The sequence below is a fragment of the Olea europaea genome, chromosome 20, assembly GCF_002742605.1.
Source record: "Olea europaea var. sylvestris chromosome 20, O_europaea_v1, whole genome shotgun sequence".
In the NCBI taxonomy this organism is placed as follows: Eukaryota; Viridiplantae; Streptophyta; class Magnoliopsida; order Lamiales; family Oleaceae; genus Olea; species Olea europaea.
In genome coordinates this window covers 5,970,397-5,996,201 of record NC_036256.1, presented here as the reverse complement: position 1 = coordinate 5,996,201, position 25,805 = coordinate 5,970,397, and the positions used below count along the sequence as shown (strand labels likewise).

At 33.9% G+C, this 25,805-nt stretch overlaps 2 protein-coding genes across 2 annotated transcripts; one reads left to right on the top strand and one right to left on the bottom strand.

Moving 5' to 3' along the window:
- Positions 1–20,934: 20,934 nt before the first annotated feature.
- On the bottom strand, positions 20,935–21,672 carry LOC111368996. The gene has a single exon (XM_022990487.1). It carries the CDS (start codon positions 21,670–21,672, stop codon positions 20,935–20,937), a length of 738 nt encoding a protein of 245 aa, XP_022846255.1.
- Positions 21,673–23,410: 1,738 nt separating this feature from the next.
- On the top strand, positions 23,411–24,383 carry LOC111368995. The gene is made up of 4 exons (XM_022990486.1): positions 23,411–23,645; positions 23,731–24,131; positions 24,191–24,229; positions 24,312–24,383. The coding sequence occupies exons 1-4, from the start codon at positions 23,411–23,413 to the stop codon at positions 24,381–24,383; spliced, it is 747 nt and encodes a 248-aa protein (XP_022846254.1).
- The last annotated feature ends 1,422 nt before the right edge of the window (positions 24,384–25,805 follow it).

The following is a 25,805-nucleotide window of genomic DNA, read 5'->3' as shown; positions in this document are numbered from 1 at the left end:
AAAGAACCTGAAAGCAAAATCACAACAAGATTAGAGATACTGCCTTGCATCTATCTAAAATTAAATGTTAAGCGAAATTTTAATTGCTGCCAACTTAAACAAGAGAGAAGATGGCAAACATGTTTGTGAGAAAGATAACTATAGGCAAAACTGAAGTTCGAAGCTGCCCATTCAAACAATTTAATTAGCACTACTATAGCTCCTGTTTGATTGCCATTATTATGTAAATAAAGAAATGAAATAATGGTTATCACTTTCTCCCATTTAATTGTTATGTCTGTAAATTCTGCGGCTGGCTAAATCAACCATATATGGATCAAGCAATGGAGGGGTTGTCTTTGCCCTTTTGCCACACCTCATGCCATAGCATAACTGGGGCTAGCTTCATACTACCTAGTAGAAGTTTGATCTTCATCGTGACTTTCATCAATCCCAATTTCATGACTCAGCCCTCCATCAATGATGTTGGCCCAATGGGTGCCCCAATTGGATTCGCCTGAACCACCTGGAGCCTTTTTTTTTTGTCGGCAATAAATTAAAGTTTCAAAAAAGCCCCAAGTACAGGGGACTCACAAGTCCCTCACTGTAGCAGCGGACCCCACATGCGAGCGGGCCCCACCCATGTGTGTGCCCTGACAGTTCCCTGTGAATCTCCCCCCTATACTTGAAGCATTTCTCTTAAAGTTTTAGGTTATATTATTGGTATTCGACAGTAGACAGTCAATGGCCGCCCGTGCTGACTCAAACTCTTAGATTTGCCCCTGTGTTGGCCCCTCCACAAGTACTAACGCATGGATTATGAAAGTCATCCACAACATATTACTCAGTAGGAGTTTGATCTTCAACGTGACTTTCACCAACCTCAATTTCATGGCTCAGCTCTTCATCAATGATGTTAGCCCCTCCAGTATAAGTACCAACACATGGACTATGAAAGTCATCCTCTAGATTACTTTCAACTCCTCCGAATATCATTGGCATTTTATTTTCATCCACATCTACCAAACATAAAAAGAACACGAATAGTTTAAAACATAAATAAAATTTAACAAACTGAAAAAAGGGACAGTTAAATAAATACCATTAGAAGTCAAAGGCCCAGTATAATTAAATAAATACCATTATAAATCGAAGGCCCTTGACTCTCATTCACATCTAACAAACATAAAAATAACGTGATTAGTTTAAAACATAAATAAAATTTAACTAAAAAAAAAAAGATTTCTATTCACAATCAAATTTAATCTCCTCTTATCCCACATTTTTACAAAACTCGCATTCCTCCAATCAAATTTTTGCGAAGCAGTATGCTTCTTGTTGACTATCACCAGTGATAGTTCGAGTGGAATTAAATCAACTGGCAAATTCAACTTCAATGGGCACAAGCCCTACCATAATATGCTAATTTTTCAAAGCATATCAATATTGTGCGTGAAAGCGCAACATCCATTTGCCCAACTAGTTGCTGAGGCAGAAAATCATCCTGTATTCTAGCATATGGCCACCACATAGTCTAACAAGAAAAAATAACATAAAGTTAATTAAAAACTTAAGAAAAATAGAATAGAGTAATTAAAAATTCACATAATTAAAATAAACTTACAATGTCATTTGTAAGATCAAAACGAATTCTTCTCATTTCTTTTTGATATATGAATTCTTTGACATGTGCTCCACTAAATGTGACCATCCAACCATCAATGAAAAGGTCAAAAATAACTCCATATCGTCAAAATTCTATCGATAAATATCCACACCATAGAGAGTGCAAGGAATTATGGGCACGTGTTTGTAGAAGAAAAACTACAAACAAATGAAAATTGTAAATTATAATTCATTAACATATATAAAATGATATATACTATGAGAAAATGAGCACAAAGACTCATGATTTTTGGATTTTTTCTGTTGATTATTGCCCTTTTAAATTCTGCCAAGCTATGTGCAATTGACATAACAAAGCAGCTCTCCATGCATAATTTTCAATAGCATCAAAATCTGTCAATTATGAGAGGTACATGCAAGGCACCGACGAATGATCCCTTGGAGGAGCAAGAAAACACCTAATAATGTAAAGAACATATGTCCTGACATAAGGGTCAAGTCCAGCCCCGACTATAGCAGAGGAAATCTTCTTAAAAAATAGCAAATTCTTAAAAACTACATCGCATTTGTTCTTCTGGTGAAGAAATCTCGGAGATAACAATTCGTTGCAAATATTGGGACACTCGTCTGCTTTGTAGTCAACCCAATTACAGGCATACGATCAATGGGAAACCCCATGATCCTAGTTACGTCTTCCAACATCAGGGTTATCCTTTCTTCACCAATGATAAAACATGATAGCGCAACCGAATAGCGATCTACTAATGCTAATAAAAAGTATATTGTGGTCCTATAGTCCATGTTAATTCTATGAATAAGATTGAAACCTGTGCCTCCTAATCTTTGTAGGACGACATCGGTTGGCTGCCATTCTTTCAGCAATCTTAGATGCATTCCACTCCTATACATTTTTTACTGTAGAAAATTGCAAAATTCAAATCATAAAAGCAAGAGGTCAGAAAGGAAAAAAATGATACTTGAATCATTACTAGAATTTGCCAATTTTAGTCTAAAGCTACTAATGGAATAAAATCTTCAAATCCATTTTTTTTTCATTCCCCTAATTGATTTGTTTACGTCTTACTGAATCTCAAAGACTCTCAAATCATGTAGTTGTATTTCCTTATCTATATCCTCCATAAATTAGAACCGTCTACACTGCTTAGAAATTTCTAGATATTAAATGCCCAAAAAAAATAATAATAATCGATAACAATTTTACAAAATGGAATTTCAAATTCCAAAAAGGATTGCCCAAATAAACATTTATATATATTTCTAGTTACCTCAATTAAACATAAACATTACTTGAAAAAGGTGGAATTGCAATGTAAAAAGAGGAGCATTTTTTCCATTTTGCTTCTGAATAATATGAATCGATATTAGAAAAAATTGAAGTTCAGTAACAAACAGTAAAGGGCATTTGTGCCTTTTAGATTAGGAAAAGATATCAAAAACTGAGTTTAATTTTTTTCTTTTTCTTTTTTCCTCCTCTTTTCTTTTTTTCCCCACCTAATTTTCTCAGCTACCTAGAGAAGAAAGTAGAGGATAGAGATGGAGTAGGCAGCTGAGCATTTGGAATGGAAAGTTTGCTTCTTGCTTGGAGTACGTACGTGAGCCAATAATACAGAGGTATGAGACTTACAAATGATAGGGGTTTTGAGTTTGAAGAATTGGGCTTCTCTTGGGCTAGATTCATAATTATATCTTGGTTTTCTCTTGGGCTGGATCAATTGAAAAGCTGAAAACTAAAAAGATAAATAAATAAAAGGGAAAATATGACAACTCAGGAGTATAGTGCACCCAAAATCAAAAGTGAAGCATAATGTTTTAAAATTCAAATGTCCGACGTGTGTGTGTGTGTGTGTGTGTGTGTGTGTATATATCTGCTATATCTGTTTTCTACAATTAAGATCGCTTACCTTCTATAACAGGACTCCAAACGATATAAATCCATTACCAAAATTTAAAAAATCTGTCGAATTTCATTATTCACAGCAATGCAATTGATGGTGTCAATTGATTTTACTAAAAATTGGTCAATTTCATCCCACTCTCGGGTCATAGAGATCGAGATCGATTTCATAAAAAGCTAATAATTGTCAAAAAAGACAATCCAAGTAATAATCTGATTGTTCTGCTCGCCTCATTTGCTTGCATTCAGAGTCGTTGTAATCGGGGTCTTTTTTCGAAATTCCCAATGCTTTCATAAGAGCAGGCAATACCTTCACGTAAGGCTCAATACCTTCCAGCACCTTCCAATCACGATAAGTTTTTCCAATTGAATTGAACATCATCAAAGTATGGCTTCTAAATTCTACCAGACCTAGCATCCAATGAGCTTTATTCGTGGACAGAAGTGGCATGAACACATAGTCTACATCGGCCCAAGATGTGCTTAGGAATATTAGGTGACCTGTGACAGCCTTAATCAAGCTGCTCTCCGACAACAGAACTTGATGGTCTTTTTGGAAAGCGAGAAATATATCTTTTATCTTGTTCTGAAACCAAAAGTCCGTCATTGTAGCTCTAAACTTTACTTTCCCAAATTTTGCTACATGGCGAATATAGTAAAAGCATGCATCCATATGCTGTTTGAACATGAAGGACACAGTTAGGTACAACATTAAAAAGTTATGACTCTATGACAATAGGCAGCTCAACGGTATGTGCATGGTGTTGTATGAGGTTCTTAATGTTGTGTAATTGGTTAACAAGAAAATATATAGTGAACAAATACATAAGCGTTACCACACCGAACCGCTTAAAGACGTTTCAGCATCTATCAGCTGGTAGAACCATGTCTTGTGATCGACTGGGTATAAGCCAATACTAAAGGCTGGTTTGATTTGGTCATCGTGCTCATTAAACTTTTTCCTATTGCCAAAAGTTGACTATCAAGATACTGTGACTGTGTGACCAGTGTAATTGAAAATATAAGAAAAATGTACATGTCTGTTTTTGAGTTTATACCCTCTGAAACCAACTCAAGAATGCTGATTTATCAACTTCTTCAACATGATCTTTATAATTTTCAAATACAATAACATTACCGTCATGCCACGATACCTTTCCTTCCCTGGCAACAAATGGAGACCGCAGTATCCTTGCAGGTCTTGAAGCCCGCTCAACTGGTAATTCAGAAGCCGATTCAGGAGTTGGTGATCCCTGTGAATTGTAAAAGATCACATTTAGTTTGTATAAATTCGATGTACACATTGTGTGACTAGCAGATTACACCAAAAAAAAAATTGAATACCTCTTCGTCAACATTTTCGGATGCTATGATCATATCAGATATGACAGCATCTACCTACTTTTGAATTTCTGCAGACTGCAAATCATCCGATTGTGTTTACGCAATACCCAGGTCAAATGATTGCGGTTCAAGACTACATGGAAAGGCAACATCTTCAGTTGGGTCGACCTTGCCCTTCCCTTTCCTGTCGACAACAGGTTGCAGTTTTTCCATCTGTATGTGAAATTGGAGAATTTGAGACATGAAAACTGTAATTATGGTCAGTGAAAGATAGATTGAACGTATCATGTACCTACTTCATCGATCTTCTCAAATCCTTCGACAACATGACTTTCTTCACATCCAACTGCAGCAGCTTCCGTGTCTTCGTACTCATTAATTGGACAACCTTTCCTATTATTGAATCGCCTTAATATCTCATCCATTGAGCTTGAGATCATTGCAGTCACGAATTTAGACAGGAATTGAATGTTCGTCCTAATCTCGATCATGTCATGTTTTAACTGTCTTTGCATTAGAATGATTTCAGATATCTTTTTTGCCTTATCAGAGTTGAGGCTCGACATCTATGACTTGATGGCGTCCATCTCCCCAGTTAATACTTTATTCTGTGACTTAAGTTCTGATATTTGCACATTCAAATCGTGAAGCACCTGTAAACATGATTAAGATAAGTAGTTACATGTGAATTTCAAAAAGATGCCTGCGACCATGAGAAATGAACTGTGGCCAGTACTAAATGAACTGTGACTAGTACTAAGTGAATTGTGACCACAATTTGAAAACATTTGAACAGAAATAAAAATAATCTTACAGTACTCCCTTGAATCCCATGATGTTGTCCTTCATTTGGAGAATATTGGAAACCTGAAGGGCCTTCTTGATGCACGAGGTGTTTCCTGATGGGATATCACCTCACATCATCGTAGAGGATCCACAAAATCATCGTCATCATTTATAATGTGAGCCTGTCTAACACCAGTGTCCGTTACCAAATGCACCGATTCCTCACTCATGTGTGAAGGGTCAACAGACTTTCCATTTCTGCTTTCCTTTCAGCGGCTGCCCCGAGAAAACTCTGGTTGAATTGTTTTGTTTTGCTGCATGCTATCCATGTATGGCATTGCCATTTTAGCTTTAATAGGCATCAGGTCACATATTTCAATTTGCATTGCATTACAATAAAGATTAGAGAACAATAAGTTTACCATATCTTCCACTATCGGCAGAATATAGATTACTAAAACATTACATTAGGCTTGTTGAAGCAGCCCAGCTCGTCCAACTTAGATGCAGAAGGTTGCTCGTTTGCATTCCAGTTATTGATTCGAGAGTGTGTCCTCGATTCCCTTGTGACAATAACTTTATCTAGGTCATGGAAGGTTTCGTAGATCCATGCTTGAAAGGCTACCAATATACCTCGTAGCCTATAATGTGCGATTTGTCGATTCAATGCATCTTTCAAAGAGCTCAAAGTAATCTCTAACAGTAACTTTCCCCATGGGAAACTGTTCAACGCAAGAAAGTCCTCAACAAGTGTGAACAAGTAATGGTCAATCACTTTCTTATAATCTCTAGGAAATAAGTATGCAATAATGAAGTACAAGATACCAATGAGTGCAACATCATGTTCCGGGAGAGTTTCAACAAGATCCAGATCAGGCATTTGGCAAGCAGATATAAATGTGGACTTCACATCTTCATGTGTCACGGTATCCACTTGAGAAAAGTACTTATTCTTTAGTTGTAACTGTCTACTTTCAAAAATACCCGTATCACTATCGCCAGAACATCTCAGCCCCGTGACTATGCAAAACTCAAATATAGAGAATTTAACATAACGCCCAGCAACTAAAAATCACATCTCTTCAGGATTAGGTTGGTGGACCTGCCGCAAGAGGAAGTAGTGAATTAATTGCGGTCGTACCACAATTTCATGACAGTCGAGAAAATGGACAAAGCATGTTCTCCTCATAATGAGCTTCTCTCGGTCAAATAATTTTGCTTGAATACTTGAAAGTATACCCTTGCTGACCGATGTTGTAATCTTGCCTGGGAACCATCGTTCCTTCGGTATGATAAATTGCCAATCCTGCACAAAATTGTTTAGAAAGACCCAATGTTAAGTAAATATAGGAAAATCACACACAATTAGATGTATGCAACCACGCACTATGGCTACAGATAGATTAACATTGTTGTATAACCAAAAATAATATGGTCACAGACATGTATAATGCTATGAATCCAGGTGTCATATTCACAACAAAACTTAGTCACGATTATCATGGTCACATGCCATAAGTATCATGTTCTATATTCAACTGAATGAGGTCACATAGGTATGCATTGTTACACAATAAAGCCAGATAACTGTTGTCAAATCATGATACAAACCAATTACAGGCATACATTTTTGTTGTGCATTCAAGCCACAAACCATGTAAGCCACAGTCACAGATTGACATCTTCGTCAATGTAAGCATTGTTGTTCATAATGCATACAACCACAGATGTATAAATAAATACTATCAACAATCAGGCCACATGCAACAATCAGGTGAATCATTAAAAGCCACACATTCATAACTCCCTTGGTCACATATTGACATCTTGGTCACATATAGATAATGGCGAGGTCACGAACAATTGATCAATTGACAAATGACGTACTTTCCTATGTACTTTGTTTGTAGTGCTATATACTTTGTTGTGCATTCAAGCCATGCACCATATAAGCAACAGTCACAGTTTGACATCTTGGTCAATGTAGACATTGTTGTTCATAATGAATGAATATAGTCACAGATATATAAATCAACAACGTCAACAATCAGGCCACATGCAACAATCAGGTGAATCATTAGAGGCCACACATTCATAGCTCCCTCGATCACATATCGACATCTTGGTCACATATTGATAATGACGAGGTCACGGACATAATTTTTGTTATGTAATTAAGCGACATTTCAGGAGAAATCTAGGTCACACCCAATATTGGTACCAAGAACCCCAATCCAACGATTACAACCGATTAAATGTCGGAAAAATTATATAAGACTTCAATGCTTTTAATCCATGAATTCCATCACCATGTTTGCCAATAAAATCATAACAACTAACACCTAAAATTATAATTACCTTTTTCGAGCGCAATATCTTCGCCGTCAGAGACGCCGGTTGCTTATTAGGTGGTGTTTTTTTGGGGCTAACCACGGATTTCCTCTTGCTTTTACGTTCGGACGTATCTTCGACATTGATAACCAACTTCTCGGCCTTCGACTTCTCCATTTCAGATGTCCACAGAGATTTGGGCAAAAACGGCGGAGTGTATTATCCACTGTTTGATGTGGCTTGTATTCTAAGTTGTCGGAAGTGAGATCAATGAACGATGTAGACGACTGAGAGAGTGGGAGATAGATTAAAAGGCAAAATTCCGACACTTGGGAGGAACCGTGTAGAGGATTGAGAGATTGAGAGCAAGAGAGTGAGAGATAGATGAAATGGTTTATTATGGAAGTTATGATAATTAAAATTCAAATTGCGATATTTAAGGGAACACGGCAGTTGTAATACATATCGTTTAAAAACTAAATTATAATTTAATATTTAAATATATAATAATTAAATAAAACCTGAAATTTGCATAAACAACTTTGGAGGTTGAATCTTGCACAGTGATCTCCAAATGTCGGGAATTCTATAATTTTCTCTATAATCTGTGGACTTAATCGGCTTGTGTGGCAGAATTACACCACGGCCAAAAAAATCCCATAATATCAAACATCATGCAACTCACAAAGTTTAGTTTTATAATATATTATGTACATGTGTCTTAAAGAGCAATTCTTTTCTTGTTCATAGAAGGTGTTCATATTTTTAGGAACCCTAAATTTCAAAACATGAGATTTTCCCAATTGATACAGGCTAAGACAAATATGTATATTTCAAAAATACCCAAATCTTAAAATTAAAAAATATATAGTAACCTATAACAAGAAGACGAAATATCAGGGACTATGATACTCGTTTCGAATCTAAAATTATTTTTAAATCTTTCAATTGATGCAACACGGAATGAAAAACATTTCTTAGAATGTTTAGATAAATTAATATTTTCTTGTAACTAAATATTCTCCCAAACCATTTGAAAACACTTATCAGTTCTATGATATATCTATATATTAAAATTTAAAAAATACTGTCATACAATTTTAAGTCATATACTTCAACTAGCACCAGTAAATAGATGGACTAAAATGTAAAATTTTCAAGCTAAGCAAACATGCTATGAAGAGATTATTTGTCAAAATCAACAAATATTGTGACCATAAGTTCCAAATTACTCATGTAAATATCCTATTTACAAACGAAAATAATTGGCTCTCATAGTTTATTTATCAATGAGTTTTCAAAATAGACATGCAGAAAAAAATTTATATATACTGGACATACCTTATATTTCCCATACCTCCCATATCAACATAAAGAGTTCTTGCACCCATAAAGATTTCTCGGCAATTTTTTATTGTTCTGTCCAATGAACAAGTTAAATTTTGGTAAGATACATGTTCGGCTAAGATGAAAACATATACACATGAACAAGCTAAGTTTTGGCAACAACAGAACCAACCATTTGGTCGCCGGATTTGCTTTCTACAAAATATGAGGCTCGCTTCAAATAAAATTCGTTGATGAGGAATTTCATTTTTTTGACACTGAATTTTTTGTTTAAATATCCGACTGAGTCGAGCAACGAACAACTAACAATGGGGAGTAAACGAGACAGTAGAAAATGAGATGTAGGAAGAATGGAGAAGAGGGATATGTAGTGAAGTGCAGAAAGGAGATGAAGCATCATTGATATGAAGGACATAGGTATTAAGCGAGTTGGAAATTGTTTAACTTTTCCAGTTTTTGAAGGACATAGGTATTAACTTTTCCAGTTTTTCAGACGAGGTGTCTCATCAACTGCCCAGTCTTCCCCACTTTTCCACGCTAGCCTCACATTTTCTTTGAACGGTGTCATTTGGTTCGTCTCGTGTCGTAAATACGTGATTGATTAAAATTAAATTTTAAAAAATTAGGATCAAACAGATTTTTATAAATCATTAGAAATGAAGGAATTTGTAACTGGTAGGTTTGAAATTAGAATTAAACGGATTATTTTCTTTTTGTTTGATGAAAAAATTTATATTCAAAGTAACCTTTAAATGGGACGGATAGTGGAACGGGACCATATTTTCTGTATCCGCCTTGTATCTAGTTCGGGGTGGAACCCCATGATTATTGAGTTTAAGGAGTTTTTTTTTTTTTTTTTTTTTTTTTTTAACAAGTTAAATTTTGGTAAGACACATGTTCGGCTAAGATGAAAACATATACACATGAACAAGTTAAATTTTGGCAAGAACAGAACCAACCATTTGGTCGCCAGATTTGCTTTCTACAAAATATGAGGCTCGCTTCAAATAAAATTCGTAGCTGAAGAAATCCAGTTTTTTGACACTGAATTTTTTGTTTAAATATCCGACTCAGTCGAGCAACGAACAACTTAAAATGGGGAGTAAACGAAACAGTACAAAATGAGATGTAGGAAGAATGGAGAAGAGGGATATGTAGTGAAGTGCAGAAAGGAGATGAAGCATCATTGATATGAAGGACATAGGTATTAAGCGAGTTGGAAATTGTTTAACTTTTCCAGTTTTTGAAGGACATAGGTATTAACTTTTCCAGTTTTTCAGACGAGGTGTCTCATCAACTGCCCAGTCTTCCCCACTTTTCCACGCTAGCCTCACATTTTCTTTGAACGGTGTCATTTGGTTCGTCTCGTGTCGTAAATACGTGATTGATTAAAATTAAATTTTAAAAAATTAGGATCAAACAGATTTTTATAAATCATTAGAAATGAAGGAATTTGTAACTGGTAGGTTTGAAATTAGAATTAAACGGATTATTTTCTTTTTGTTTGATGAAAAAATTTATATTCAAAGTAACCTTTAAATGGGACGGATAGTGGAACGGGACCATATTTTCTGTATCCGCCTTGTATCTAGTTCGGGGTGGAACCCCATGATTATTGAGTTTAAGATTTTTTTTTTTTTTTTTTTTTTTTCATCCCTAGTTTAAGAACCCTTTCGAGTTATGGGGCTACTCATAAAATTCTAGTTTAGGAGTGTAATGCTCGTTTTCTCTAAACGCGAGTTATCTAAGCCCTTTCCAATCTGTGTATGCATGTTTCATGTTGAACCTACAAATTAGTAAAATTATTTTTAATTTTAAGTATTTGTTCAACTAACATTATCAGTAATTTTAAATGCAATTTTTTTTTTTTTAAATTTTTGTTGGGTTGTATGAGTTCTAGATTTTTCTTTTATTATTTTTAGTACCTAGTTCTTCGATGTTGAAATGAAAGCATCTTCTATTGGTTTTATGTTGTTTAAATACCTTGTAGATGCTTAACTAATTTTAGGAAACTACATTTGGAAGAAATACGATTCTTGGTGGATTTTTTGCCCTTTTTTTTTTTTTTTTTATCATTAGTACATCGATTCTTGCTCCTTTACTTTGTGAATTCATGTAGAAGATTGATAAAGGAGTTGAAATTTAGAAGGAAAACAATGTGATCTTTCACTTTCTTCTATCTTTAAATGAGAGAGAAAAAGTTGGTTTATAAAAGCTATTTTTATTTGAAAATTGTAATAATGTCCTATTTAATTCTTTATTATTTCCAATATTTTGCATCTGTTTCCATTAATATATTGACTTTTTGACAACATTGCAATGAATCATCATGACATATTTGATGGGAATTTGCTGCTGAAACAAGGGCTGTGGGCGCCTCAGCCCTTAATCTGAAAATTAATTTGAGATTTAATATGCACCTCAACCCTGTCACAAGGGGCTTATGTAACATCTCTCTATTTGATGTTGCTTATTGCAGTGAATTTGCAATAACTTCAATTTGTTAATAAAGTTGTTTGGATTCAAGGATGTAAATGAGTTGTCGAAGTTCATGGCTCGGACACAACTTGAATAAAAAGAATTCAGCTTCTTTTTTTTTACTCGAACCAAGTCGAGGCAAAGCTCAACGGAAATAATGGCGCTCCACTTGAGCTTTTGACTCGAGTATTTTCGAGCCAAACCGAATTACTATTTTTTTTTTCCTAATATTTTTTCCACTACCTTTAAAAGAAACTTTTCCTTTAAATAGGTAGCTGCCTTTGAAAAGGCGAAAAGGCAACTAGGCAGGCTGCCCTTTAAAGGCAGCTTAAAACAGTTGCCTTTAATTGTAGCTGCCTTATTTCCAAGAGTCGAGCCAAAATGGCCCATGTTGGTGTGGCTAACACGGGTCGGCTTGGACTCAAGCCAACACTTGAAAATGAGGTTTGTCTCGAGCTTAGACTTGATTCCAACAAGCCGTGGGTTGTTCTAGTCGACGAACCAAATTGACATTCCTAATTGGATTTTGAATTGATAATTTCTTGAAATAAGTCTTTGTTTGAACTCCATTAAAAATCAAATTTTGGAGAAAAATATATTTTGAAATAATAATTGTTTGAAGATTGTCTGATTAGAAAAGGTTGAAAAGTTTAAATTTACGTGTACTGTTATTTTATTGAAAAATATGTAATTAAAATTTTTTTGAAGAAAATAGAGTCCAAACAGGACTAAAATACACTTCGTCAATTACAATCAACAAACACAAAAGAAATAAATAAATAAAATGAATAAAAATCAATATGCACATAAATCAATGTGGAAATAATCATACTATAAATTGTGCCTTTCAATTTTTGCTTTATACATGGTTATAGACGTTATAAAGAGTTCTATTTGCATATAAATTGTTCCCTCGTACATTGCAATTTCACCACCAAAACTCGTCAAAATAGTAATAATAATAATAACAACAATAATAATTTAACACTATAAAAATATGGCTTCACGAACGGATTTCCTGTTACTGAGGCAAAGATATCAGTTGTTACTAGTCTTCACCGAAAAAAAATAATCTACTAAGATTTTGTTGCTATTTTGAGTGTCGGTGATAGTTACCAACGAAATTTTCACACTTAAAAAATTGTAATTACTTACGAAATTTTCGTTGGTAAATTATAAAGCTCCAATTTTTTCGGGCTAATAATTAATCCATGTTAATTGAGTTAAAATTGAGTTGTAATTAAAGTCAAAAAAATTGGAATTGGTAGTATAGGTCTAAAAGGAGTCCAACATGTCAAAGATGTTTAAAAAGATCACATACGATCAATGAAATACAATTCGAAGTTTAAAGAGTGATAAAGAGCTACACAAGTTATGCTCCAAATGAATTGCAACTTGCAATTCATTTTTCATATAAAAAAACTTTCGAATTTGGAGAATGCTATGTCTAGAAGAATTGTTGCCCTATAAGTTATTTTTCCAGCGCACTTTTAATTAACTCAATTTGAAATCAAAAGAGAAGTTATGATTAAAATACTGACGACTACTCAGATACCACTTGCCTAGTGCTCGAGTGATGGTCGACGTCCAACAATCTTGTTTTGCATCAAATGCTTGATTTTGAACGCCTTTTCATCCAAAACACTTTTCCCTATATATATCCTACTCTATGAACGTCCAAAAGTGTGTTGAATCAAGGTTGGGGTTCAACCTTTTTTTTTTTTTTTTTAATCATAATTCTTTCGTAGAGATCATTCATTTGAAGATCCAAATCACTTTCATTGATTTCAAGATTCTACTATATTATTTTATTCTTAGTTCATGCAAACTTAGATTTGTTTATTGAACTATAAACCTTCACATTAAACCACAAAACAAAATACACAAGAACTTTGACCGGCAAAATGCTAGAGTTTTTGATCCTTTGTGAAGGGCTTGGAGTTCCAAAGCTAAAGAACGAGGTTTTTTTTTTGAAGGTTCACAGGTGGTAAACGATACCGGGGTCAAGAGCTAGTGTAAGGAACACACAATCCAGGAGTGTCAATGTTATTACAGGATAAAGGTCAGAACAGACTAAGAGTTAGTCGAGTTTGGACCATACTATAAGTCTCATCATTTATAGTGGATTGTTGGCTGGCAAAATGCCCAAAGTTTTTAATCCTTTGCTAAAGGTTTTCTCCGTGATCATATTGGTGTTATTTACTTCACACATTTTACAAACTGTGGTTTATTCAAACATAGGATAAATTGACTTGCTTGATCTAATCATCTAAAAATTATTAAAAAGTGACTTGTTACTTTTAATTGATTATTTCCGCACGTTGGATCTATATAAATCGATAATCTAAACTTTCACATCTTTCTATGAGTACTAGTTGGAGTAAGTGCATCGCACAAAGAGTGCTTGTAAAATTGTATACAGTGTTTTTTATTTTAATGATGGTTATATCAATGACTTACGGGGATAGTGGTTCCTCATGGTTTCGAACAAAATTTAGTTACAAAAGAAAAAGTAATTTACTAAAATTGCTATGGCATGTTTTTCATTCTTGCTGTTAATTATAATGCATTTTACTTTAAATTTTTTAGTACCATTTAGTACAAGGACTGAAGAGTCGGGTAACTGAAAACTGGTGTAGGAACTTCCCCAGTCATGTGAGGTGTCATATTACTATTTAATACATTTTAATTAGTTCCTTGTGTAAATATAGAAATTTGGTTGTTTTATGTGATGTATATCCGTAGGATTGGTATATACTGAAGATAATATTAATTTGAATTTAAAAAAATCAATAGAAAATGTCCAGAAATTTAATAAGTTTTTACAATGCAACAAAACATGACATAATGCCAATATTATAAGGAGTTGGATATTGCAAGGCTTATAATCGCACCCTCTTGTATTTTTTTGATTGTTGTGCATGTCAAATGTAGTATTCACATTGTCATGGAAAAATAAACTTGAAAAAAGAAAACCCCCCCCCCATTAATGCCAGCAAGGCTATTTAACTCACACAAGCGTACAAAACAATGTGATTTTTTTTTTTTACTTTTTGTAAAAAAAAAAAAAAAAGGAAAAAAAATCACTTGCACTGTATTTCATGATATCATTGGATTAGGAATCATGCAGCAGGTAACGAATTGCCCCTAAAATTGCTGTACTCTAGTTTTTACCTTACATCCCTATACTACCAATTTCCGACATGAATTCATGTTCTCTACTTCGTTCATTCAGGTGTCCAGCTTGGATACATTGTTATCTTCGCGTGGTATGCATCATTTCTTTTTGTTCGAACAGGTGGGTAATCTTTTGTTTGCCTCATGTTTGGGATGGGCCATTATTGTTAACATGAGTAACCGAGTATCGAAGTCCATATGTATTTTCAATGCATAAATAGGATATTTTTAGTTAGCTCCACTGAAAATTACAGTAGCAATATAAAAATCTTAAGAATTGGCTTCAAGTCATAATGCTCGTAAGGATATGGTCCTGAAATTTGAGCTCTGAGGTTAGAACTGCTAATCTGACACTTCCTCAAAAGACATGCATATTTGCTAATTGTTGATCAAGAAAAATATAGGGATAATAATATATAAATGAAGGCGAAAAGTTGGAAAAAATAATTTATAGCATGAATTTTTGAAACTATTATCCTTGTATGTTTTTGTTTCTACGGGAAAAATTAGCTTATATGCATGTCAAATAGAATAGAAATCTGTTTAGATTTAGCCAAGTAGTTGTTTACAATGACCATGTTTAGTTTTTTTTTTTTTTTCTTTACGTGATTACTTTTCTATTTGGAGTAATTTACATGTTGATCGAGGTACCTTGACATTTGTCATATTGCATGTCACATTGTTGCTCGTCTAGTTGCTTATATATTTTGCAACTTCATGGGCTTGCCTGATAGTTTGACGTAGATCTTGTATGTGAATTAACCTCGATCCCATGAGAGTAGAGCTGAGCCGAGGCAAGTCTTGGCGGCCGGCAACCCTAGCTGGGTTTTTTTTTTTCATGATCTAAACTAAAATTTTGTATATGTTTATTGTATTTTCATACGGATTATCCTAGGTACTGATCTAATCCAAAATTTTACAATGTCAGTAACATGTTTCATGTTGTGGTTCACATGTCTGCAATTACATTTTGATTAATGCGTTGCAGCTATTCAGTATTAAATTTACTTAAAAGCTGATCCATATCCCAAAAAGTAGAGAGGAAACGTAAATTATTGTTTAATTAGGATAATGACACGTATTTTATTGATTAGGATAAATGCAAATTTCCATGGAACATAAGCCACACTGAAAAAAGATTGCTCGAACACGATGAAAGCTTTAAAGCGTTATAAAATAATGGTATGGTTTATTGGGGGTTGGCTTTGTTTTTATAGACGAGAAGTTAGCTAAAAATGGATAAGATAAAGGATGGGAATAAAAGTCAATAGGTGGGGGTGAACGCCAATCAAGTATAAATTAAATGAAGAAAGACTTAAAGTTATATTTATATGTCAAAATGGCAAATTTGTTTTTTCATAATAATGACACGATTTTGGTAGGGTAATTTATGTCTTGTTAGTTTTAGCTTTTGAAAAGTTAAAAATTATTTTTAAAATTAAGAAGTTATTTTTGAACACGTTTTAATAATTTTTTAAAGCGTTTTGTCGAGTTAAAATAATCTTTTTAAAGAAATTGATCTAGTGTGCGTTTGAACCACGTTAGTTTGAAATAATGTATTTTGGAATAGTATATTGATGTAGAATATATGGTTAAAAAATAAAAATAAAAAATTGGATTTACATTTAATATTATTTTATTTAAAAATATGTTATTGAAATGATGTCAAATTACTGTTTAAGAATTTATTTTTTTTAAAAAATGTAACTCAAACATGACCTTAATTAAGCCCTTGTTTGAGCAACATTATTTTCATAAGAATGTATTTTTGAATAGTGTATTGATGAAAAATGCGTGGTTACAAAATAAGGAAATGTTTTGGATTTGCGTATAATATTATTTTATTGAATAATGTGTGGTTGAAATAATATCAAATTGCTGTTTAAGAATGTATTTTTTATTTTTTTTTAAAGAATGTGGTTCAAAACGGGGCCTAAATGAAAGTATCCACCCACCGGTATAGTTTTGAATTTGGAGAATACCATAAAAAACTTAAAGGCTTGAAACATCAAAGTTCTTGCAATTAAAAAGCTGAAAGTTCGTAATCCTAAAAGCTAGAAGTTCGTGATAGAATTAATTCAAGAATCGACCATTGAATTTAGGTCAAAATTCGAATCCTTTATTATCGATATAATATACATGTGAATATCTAAACGATCTTGTTTATTAAATTAAAGAAATTGTAAATTTCTAGGTAATTCTGCTTCCGAATTCCAAAGCATTTAGCCTTTTAGATTCCCCTTTTTTTATAAATCAAGAGGTATACATCGAAGAAAGTTTTTGTGCCCTAAAGTGTCAAAGTCGACAATAAAATTACGTATTTGATTAGTGGAGAGGGAGTAAAGAATAGCACGAGGACAATGAAAATCAGAGGAAAAAAAAATACTAAAAGTTCTCCTTCTTGAATATACAAAAAGGATAATTACTATTATTTAACGGTGAAGTACAATCTTTTACAAATTATAATAGAATTTTATCTTTGACAGAACCTAATTTTCTTATGAAGTTCGTATGCATTTCTAATTTTTCAAACGATTAGAGGATGACTTGGTCATGAAATTTCAATACACGTTCCACTGTCTTGACACCTTTAAATTCGAATTTACAACGTTTATTGTTGTATCTAGGCTCCTTACTTATTATGATAAATAAAATAGATCAAAATGTTAATCAATCAGGCTCATAAATTTAATAAGGAAAAATTCATGAATACATTAAAGGTATATTCAATTTAGAACTTCAGATGACTTTTTAAAATGGATGACTTTTGTAAAATTTGTGGACTTTTAAAGTGATTTTTATGAATTTATTCATTTTTGGTTAAAAAAAATTATTAAGCCCCGATTTGATAGAGATAAAAATTGGATATTTAGTATATTTGATAAAAATTGATAAAATATGTGATTGAAATTAAAATTGTGAATTCCATTAAATATGTAGTTAAGATTAATTGTTAACTTTGATTTAAATTAAAATCTATATTTTAATTCCTACCAAACACGAGCTATTGTTAATAGAAATATTTAAAAAAAATGTGGATTAACAAATAGTTTAAATATCAAAGAATTAATAGTATTTGAGTAGTGTTCAATGTTATCAAATATTCCCAAACTCACTCCATATGTCAGGTGCTGGGGTACTTCTCCACGTAGTAGTATTCTCTCTATGTTGTTCCCTACTTTCAAAAAATAGGTCGTAAGTCTTTCCCTTGAAGAAAATGATGAAGCTTCATAATCACGTTTAACTGAAAATTCATTAGAACGACATTTTCTGGAAATAAAATTATGTAATTCAGCATAAGCTAAAACTAACTTTGCCTGTGTACGCTATGAAAATGGAGAAGTTTATTTTGAAAATTGTGAACCGTGATTTAAATATATAAAATATCCCCTCAACTACATTCCTCAAGAAAGCAAGATGAATATTAAACTACTATCCATTTTCAAAGTTACGACCTTGACCTGTAAAATCTTGAAGATGGCGAAAAACTCAAAAAGAGCTAAGAATTAACGTTGATTCAGGAATTTGCAATCTATCAAAAAATTTATAGAAAGTAACTTTTAACATGTAAATTTATAATTAAAAAATAAAAACCATAAAATTATAAATGGCGTTACAAAATCATACATTTTGGCACTTTTCGCTTTTCCTTACTAAAGTATCACTCAATACTGTTGAGTCAATTGCCAATCCCTCACACCCATACACCCATTAAACACATATATAAATTCAAAATCAAAGTTATAATTGGCTAAAACATTATGCGAAATTATTCCGCGAACGATTTCTACAGCTACTTACAGCTATCATTGCTGAAATATGAGTACCATCAATATCACATCCAATTATCAATATTTGTATCAAAATATTCTTCTTTTTCTTCTTCTTATTATTATTTGAATATTTTTACGAATTTTTTTTGTAACAAAGTGCATACATCCATCTTTCAACTTACTCTACAAGGGTTCCTAGAGGATCAATTCTTGATTTTAAAAACGAAACCAAATGCGGTGGTGGTGGTGAGGTGGCGACTGTGATAAACTTAGATCTCATAACTGGGCAACAGGGTGGTGGTAGTGCTATGGTGCCTAGTGCGTGGCGGTGTTGGAGTTGGCATCTGCTTTTATTTTGGAAGGTAGTTGTGGTCAACGATTGCAGTAGTACATTAAAAAGCAGCTAAAGTGTTTGTTTTGGATAGTATGTTTGTAATGGTTGAGTTGAATCGGCTTGCTAGCAAGATGCACTCTAAGTGTACTAGTGTCACATTTAACAATTTCTTGAGTAGTTTATTAAACATTTACAACTTATTGCTAGACCATTACTTATGACAATAAGTCTATTTGGGGTCATGTAATATTACATACTGTGTCATTAATTCGTATTAGATCAACTGCCTATTATCTATATTCACCTTTGGCATTTATTCATGAATATGATATTTCTCACCTACGAAATTTTGGTTATGCTGTCCAAATTCCTATTTCACTCCCACAACATACTAAAATGAGTCTCCAATGAAAACTTAGGTCTTATGTGGGTTTTGATTAAAATTGTGTGGATCCGTACTCATCTTAGCTGATTTTAATTTTGACCCGTTTACTATGTGCTCGTGCAATATTTCAAATCTACCACGTTTGTGACAATCAATATTTAAGTTTCTCCCTCAATCACTTTGGTGTTAAAGAAAGTAAATTTAGTTTGAAAATTAAATTGATTATAACAAATCGTCCTTTTCAAGACTACAAGCAAATCAAAGTTATCAAGACTTAAATGGTACTTCAAAATTGCATTTACGTTGAATGTTGACTAAGCCAACCATCAACTAGAAGTTGGCGTAAAAGAAAATCCTTATCCACCATGACCATCATCAAGACTTGAGGGACACATTCCACGAATGGGAAAATTAGTGTTCTAAATATCCATGGGACTACCCTTCACTCAAAGATGGAGACAAAGAACCTAATAACAAGAATCCTGGTGTGCTAAGAGACTTAAATTAAATTTGGTGGAAAAGTAATATGATTGTCTTCCAAACAAGGGGTGCCAAAACATAATCGCCAGGAATACCTCCCTCAACTTGGAGATGTAGTTACTCGAACCAATGGCCGTTAACAATAATAGGAGCAGTCAAAGTGACTCTTAGAGCGTAACAAAAGGGGCTAACTTGTTCCAATATGAAAGTTCATGAAACAATTATAACCTTCTAGAAAGTTTAGGTACTAAAATGTAAGATTCGAAAATCTCAGATTAATTTGCATAAATTTGAAACATCAAGGACAAACTTGCACATGAAAAAAATCACGAGCAAACATGCAATTTAGCTTACTTACGCTCCCCACTTGGCGAATCTCTATCAATTGATGTCCCCTTCCATTTGGGCGATAGATCAACAAAAGTTATCATTGTCAATGTGCACATCAAGGTGTCCCAATTTTCCATCAGTTATAAGAAGCATAAAAGTAGATTGTTTCATCCACAAATCACTTGGCTTTGTACTAGTCCTAGCACGATAAACTGATTGATTTGTGCTACCACCCTTTCTATTCTCTCCACGTGACCGATCAGGTTGGACATATTTCTCATACCGCACATCTGTCATGTATGGCATAGCCATTTCTGCTTCTGAGGGTTCCAAGTCACATATTCCAATTGCCATTCAAATCACAACAAAACTTTAAGGTCAGCAAAACAAAAATATATGAACAATCAGATATAATGTTTCACATCATAAAGTTATGTTGACATGGATTGTGATATAACAATGCAAATGGTATTGTAAAAATGCTTGTGACTTATATTTAATATCTATGACTTCGTGAATTTGATCTGTGACTTGACGAAATGAATATGTGACCGAATTAATATGATCTACAACATGAAAATATGTGCAACCCCGCATATTTCAAAAAAATTATTACTACATATTAGACACTTACATCCGGATTGGAGAACTATTCAAGCCCCTCGAGCTTAGCAGCCGAAGGGTGATCATCAGCTACCCAGTTCATTATCCGAAGGTATACTTTGGATATCCTTCTAGCTGTGTATCCATCTAGACTGAGAATTGTTTTGTAAATCCACACTTGAAAGGTTATGAGCAAGCCTCTGAGTCTATAATGGGTTGCTCTCTTACTCAACCCCTCCCTCATTGAACTTACTAGCGTGTCAAACAACGACTTACCCCATGGAAACACATTCATCGCATTAAAATTTTCAACTAGTACGAACAAGAAGTGATCCTCAGCCTTCTTGAAGTCTCTCGGATATAGATATGACGTTATGAAATACAATGTAGCCAGCATGGAAACATCCTTATCTAGAATGTCAATCGATCTAAGAAACGCATCCTTGCCATTTTCATGAGTCACATTTTTCAACGTTGGAAAGTACACATTTTCCAATCGTGTTGGGGTCTTTTTCATCCTATTTGTATCAGCATCGCCAACGTATCTCAGCACAGTCACCAAATAAAACTCTGAAATCAAGAGTCTTACAAATTTTCCGGCTATGTTAAACCATAGCTCACCTTCACTAGGTTGTTGCACCTGCCTCAACAAAAAATAGTGTATCTGCTGAGATTGGACAAAGATTTCCTTGCATTCCAGGAAGTGGGAGAAACACGTATTCTGTAGTATTCGATGTTGGGCTTCATTTAGGTTGTTTTTGAAATTTGACAGCACGCTTTTCATGGGGGTAATTGTAATTTTACCCGAAAACCAACTCTTCTTCGAAATAGTATATCTCCAGGCCTAAACATTGGTCACAATAAACGCATCAGTTGGTCACAGATGGGAACCAGGTAGAAACAATAGCAACAAATAATTCACAAGTCCCCTACAACAGATCAGAAGTCAACAACACTGATAGGAATGTAAAATGTCATATTTTTCATTCCTTTACCTTATGCCTTTGTGATTTTTGATTTAGGTTACAAATGGATGGAAAATATGGAATTTGGAAGAAAATAGCGAGAAATGATCTGAATGGAAGAATGTGAAAAGCTCAGGGACCAAGTTGGAGATAATCCCTAGATGAGACAAGTAACATAATGAAGATTCAAGATTGTTAGAGGTTATTTTGATGAAGAAAGAAGTCAAAGAGGTTGAAATCAATACAAATTGATGGATTTGGAAGAAAGAGACGAAAAATATGCTAAAAAGAAATGAATCCAAAGTTTGGCGAATAAAATGCAAAGTGCTAATAGTTGATTCGGACCCAATATCGATTCTTGGAGAATGTGTGAATTCAATTAGATGGAATTGAAAGCTAAGGGAGTAAGAAGACATCAAAAAAGAGTTAAAATGAATGAAGATTGAAATTGAGGGATCAAAGTGCAACAATTGAAATTATTTTATACTGCGTGTGCGCACTAGCTTAAAGTGGTGCGCGCGAAACCTCATTCTTGCATACCGAGAGAAAAACAACAACGTGGCATGCGCAATGAAATATATGTCGCGCGAACACTGTCCGAAATTTCTATGACGGGCCAAGTTCCTTATTCTAATGAAATTTTACATGGAAACAATATTTTTGACATCATATATATACCTAAAAGACGTCAGAACGAAAGGAATCTCCTTCTTGACCTAAAAATCTTATATTCTACGTGTTGTTTGGAGGCGAAGAACGGACACCATGGCTCTCTTTTTACTTAACGATTATTGATGTATTGCTAAACTCCATATCTTGGTCGAAGGATATTGAAGCCTAGGAATTATTTGAACTATGAGATTTAAATAAATTTCATTGTTTTCATTCATATTTTATGTATTGAGTATTCTTCTATGCATAATTTCATGGTTGTTATATTTGAATTCTAAGAGGCCTATTACATTCATGTATCACAATATATTGCTTGTTTAAAGAACAAATATGTAATTGTTTGATATCTTTGACATTAAGCAATTAGAGTTTGATTAATCGCTGCTTTTTATTAAATTCTATGGAGGATATTTGACTAGATTAAACTTGATCGCTCGTGATTGTGTTGTTTAGTTTCATCGATTTCTCAAGTTTTCCATGCTATTATTAATTTAAATTTTAAGTGCTTTTCTTGGGTTATTACGCTTCCAGGACTTTAAATGATGCTCAGCAAAACTACTCCACAACTAAAAAAGAACTCTTGGCTGTTGTTTTGCTTTAGAGAAATTTCGCCCTTATTTGCTCGGTACAAAAGTAATTATTTATTCTGATCATGCAACTTTTCGCTATTTGATGATGAAGAAGGAGACAAAACCAAGGTTAATATGATGAATACTACTCTTAAATGAATTCAACATGGATATCAAATACAAAAAAGGAACAAAAAATAGTGTTGCAGATCATTTGAGCCGTTTAGCTCATGTAGACGATGAACTTCAGTTGCAAGAAACATTCCCCGACAAGCAATTGCTCATTGCCAATACGATACTACCTTGGTAAGCAAATATGGTAAATTATTTAGTTACAAATGAATTTCCTCCTGAATTGTCGAGGGCTCAACAGGACAAAGTCAAAAGTGATGCTCAGTACTATGTATGGGATGACCCATACTTATGGAAGCATTGTGCATATCAAGTGATAAGAAGGTGCATCCCTGAAAACGAAATTATGTCCATTCTCATTTTTTGTCATTCCTATGCATGTGGGGGGTTCCTTTGGATCAAAAAGGACGGAAAGGAAGGTATTAGAATGTGGATTTTATTAGCCTTCTTTATTTCGAGATGCTTATTCATTTCGCAAGACCTACGAACAATGTCAAAAGACAGGGAATATATTCCAAAGGAATATAATGCCACAAACACCCATACTCGTTTGTGAAATTTTTTATGTTTGGGGCATCGATTTCATGGGACCATTTCCTACATCTTTTGGTTATGCTTATATTTTACTTGCTGTTGACTATGTTTCGAAATGGGTGAAAGCAAAGGCCACCAGAACTAATGATTCCAAAGTAGTTTCAAATTTTATTAAGTCCAACATATTCTCCAGGTTTGGAATCCCAAGGGCTCTCATAAGTGATCAAGGCACTCATTTCTGTAATCGAACTGTGGGAGCCTTGCTGCGAAAATACCATGTAACCCACAAGGTGTCCACTACCTATCATCCACAAACTAGTGGACAAGCAGAGCTGTCAAATCGGGAAATCAAATCCATCATTAAGATGACAGTCTGTCCAATTAGAAAAGATTAGAGTCTGTACTTAGATGAAGCTTTATGGGCATACAGGACTGCATACAAGACACATATTGGAATGTCACCTTACAGGTTAGTGTTCGGAAAACCATGCCTTCTTCCAGTTGAACTAGAATACAAGGGTTTTTAGGCTATCAAAAGTTTCAACATGAAGATGGATGAGAATGGAGAGCACGGAAAGTTGCAACTTCAAGAATTAGAAGAAATTCGCAATGATGCCCATTAGAGTACAAGAATTTACAAGGAAAAGACAGAGGCTTTCCACGAGAAAATGATCTCCAGGAAGGAATTTAAAATTGGTACCATTCGAAACTTCATTTGTCCCCAGGTAAATTGCTTTTATGTTGGATTGAACCCTTTGTTGTTACTAATGTTCCCTCATGGTGCAGTTGAAATCCAAAGTTTGGCAACTTCAAAAGTGTTTAAGGTGAATGACCATAGACTTAAACTTTTCTATGAAAGTGTCCAAGTGGAGGAGGTGACAACGATAATAAAGAAGAACGCAATAAGTCTAGCCAACGACAATAAAGAAAGGTTCTGCTTGGGAGGCAACCCAAGGATAGTTCATTCCTTTATCTTTTTGCTTTTATTTTTGTTTTTGGCTTATGGTAGATCATGTCCATTGGAATGAACTTGAGCGAAACACTTACCCATTAAACACATAAGAATTGAGTGCTTATATTATGTGAGGATTTACATGTTTGGTTTACTCCATCTTCATATGAAAGCGCTTGCTAGTTGATTATGAGTTGTTTGAGCATGCTTGTTCATGACGTGTTATGTGTTTTAAAGAGTTTGATTGTTCTATGTTGATTGCATTACAATTTTGATATTTTTAGGAAAAATAAAATTTGAGTGTACTCGAGGACGAGCGAAAGCTAAGTGTGGGGGAATTTGATAGGAATGTAAAATGTCATGTTTTTCATTTTGTTACCTTATGCGTTTGTGATTAATTAACGCCTAAATGTATTGATTACCCTTATATTTTGATTTAGGTTGCAAATGGATGGAAAATATGAAATTTGGAAGAAAAGAGCGAGAAATGATCTAAATAGAAGAAAGTGAAAAGCTCAGGGATCAAGTTACGAATAATCCCTAGATGAGACGAGTGACGGAATGAAAATTCAAGATTGCTAGAGGTTAATTCGATGAAGAAAGAAGTCAAAGAGATTGAAATCAATGCAAATTGATGGATTTGGAAAAAAGAAACAAAAAATGTGCTAAAAAGAAATGAATCCAAAGTTTGGGGACTAAACTGCAAAGTGGCAATAGTTGATTCAGACCCAATATCGATTCTTGGAGAAGGTGTGAATTCAATTAGATGGAATTGAAAGCTAAGGGAGTAAGAAGAGTTAAAATGAATGAAGATTGAAATTGAGGGATTAAAGTGCAACAGTTGAAATTATTTTATACTGCGTGCGCACGGGCTTAAAGTGGCGAGCGCGCGAGACCTCATTCTTGCATACAGAGAGCAAAAAAAACAAAGTTGCGTGCACGCAATGAAATATATGGCGCGCGAGCACGAGCCAAAATTTCTGTGATGGGCCAATTTCTTTATTCTGATAAAATTTTACATGGAAATAATATTTTTGACATCATATATATACCTAAAGATGCCCGAACGAAGGGAATCTCCTTTTTGACCTAA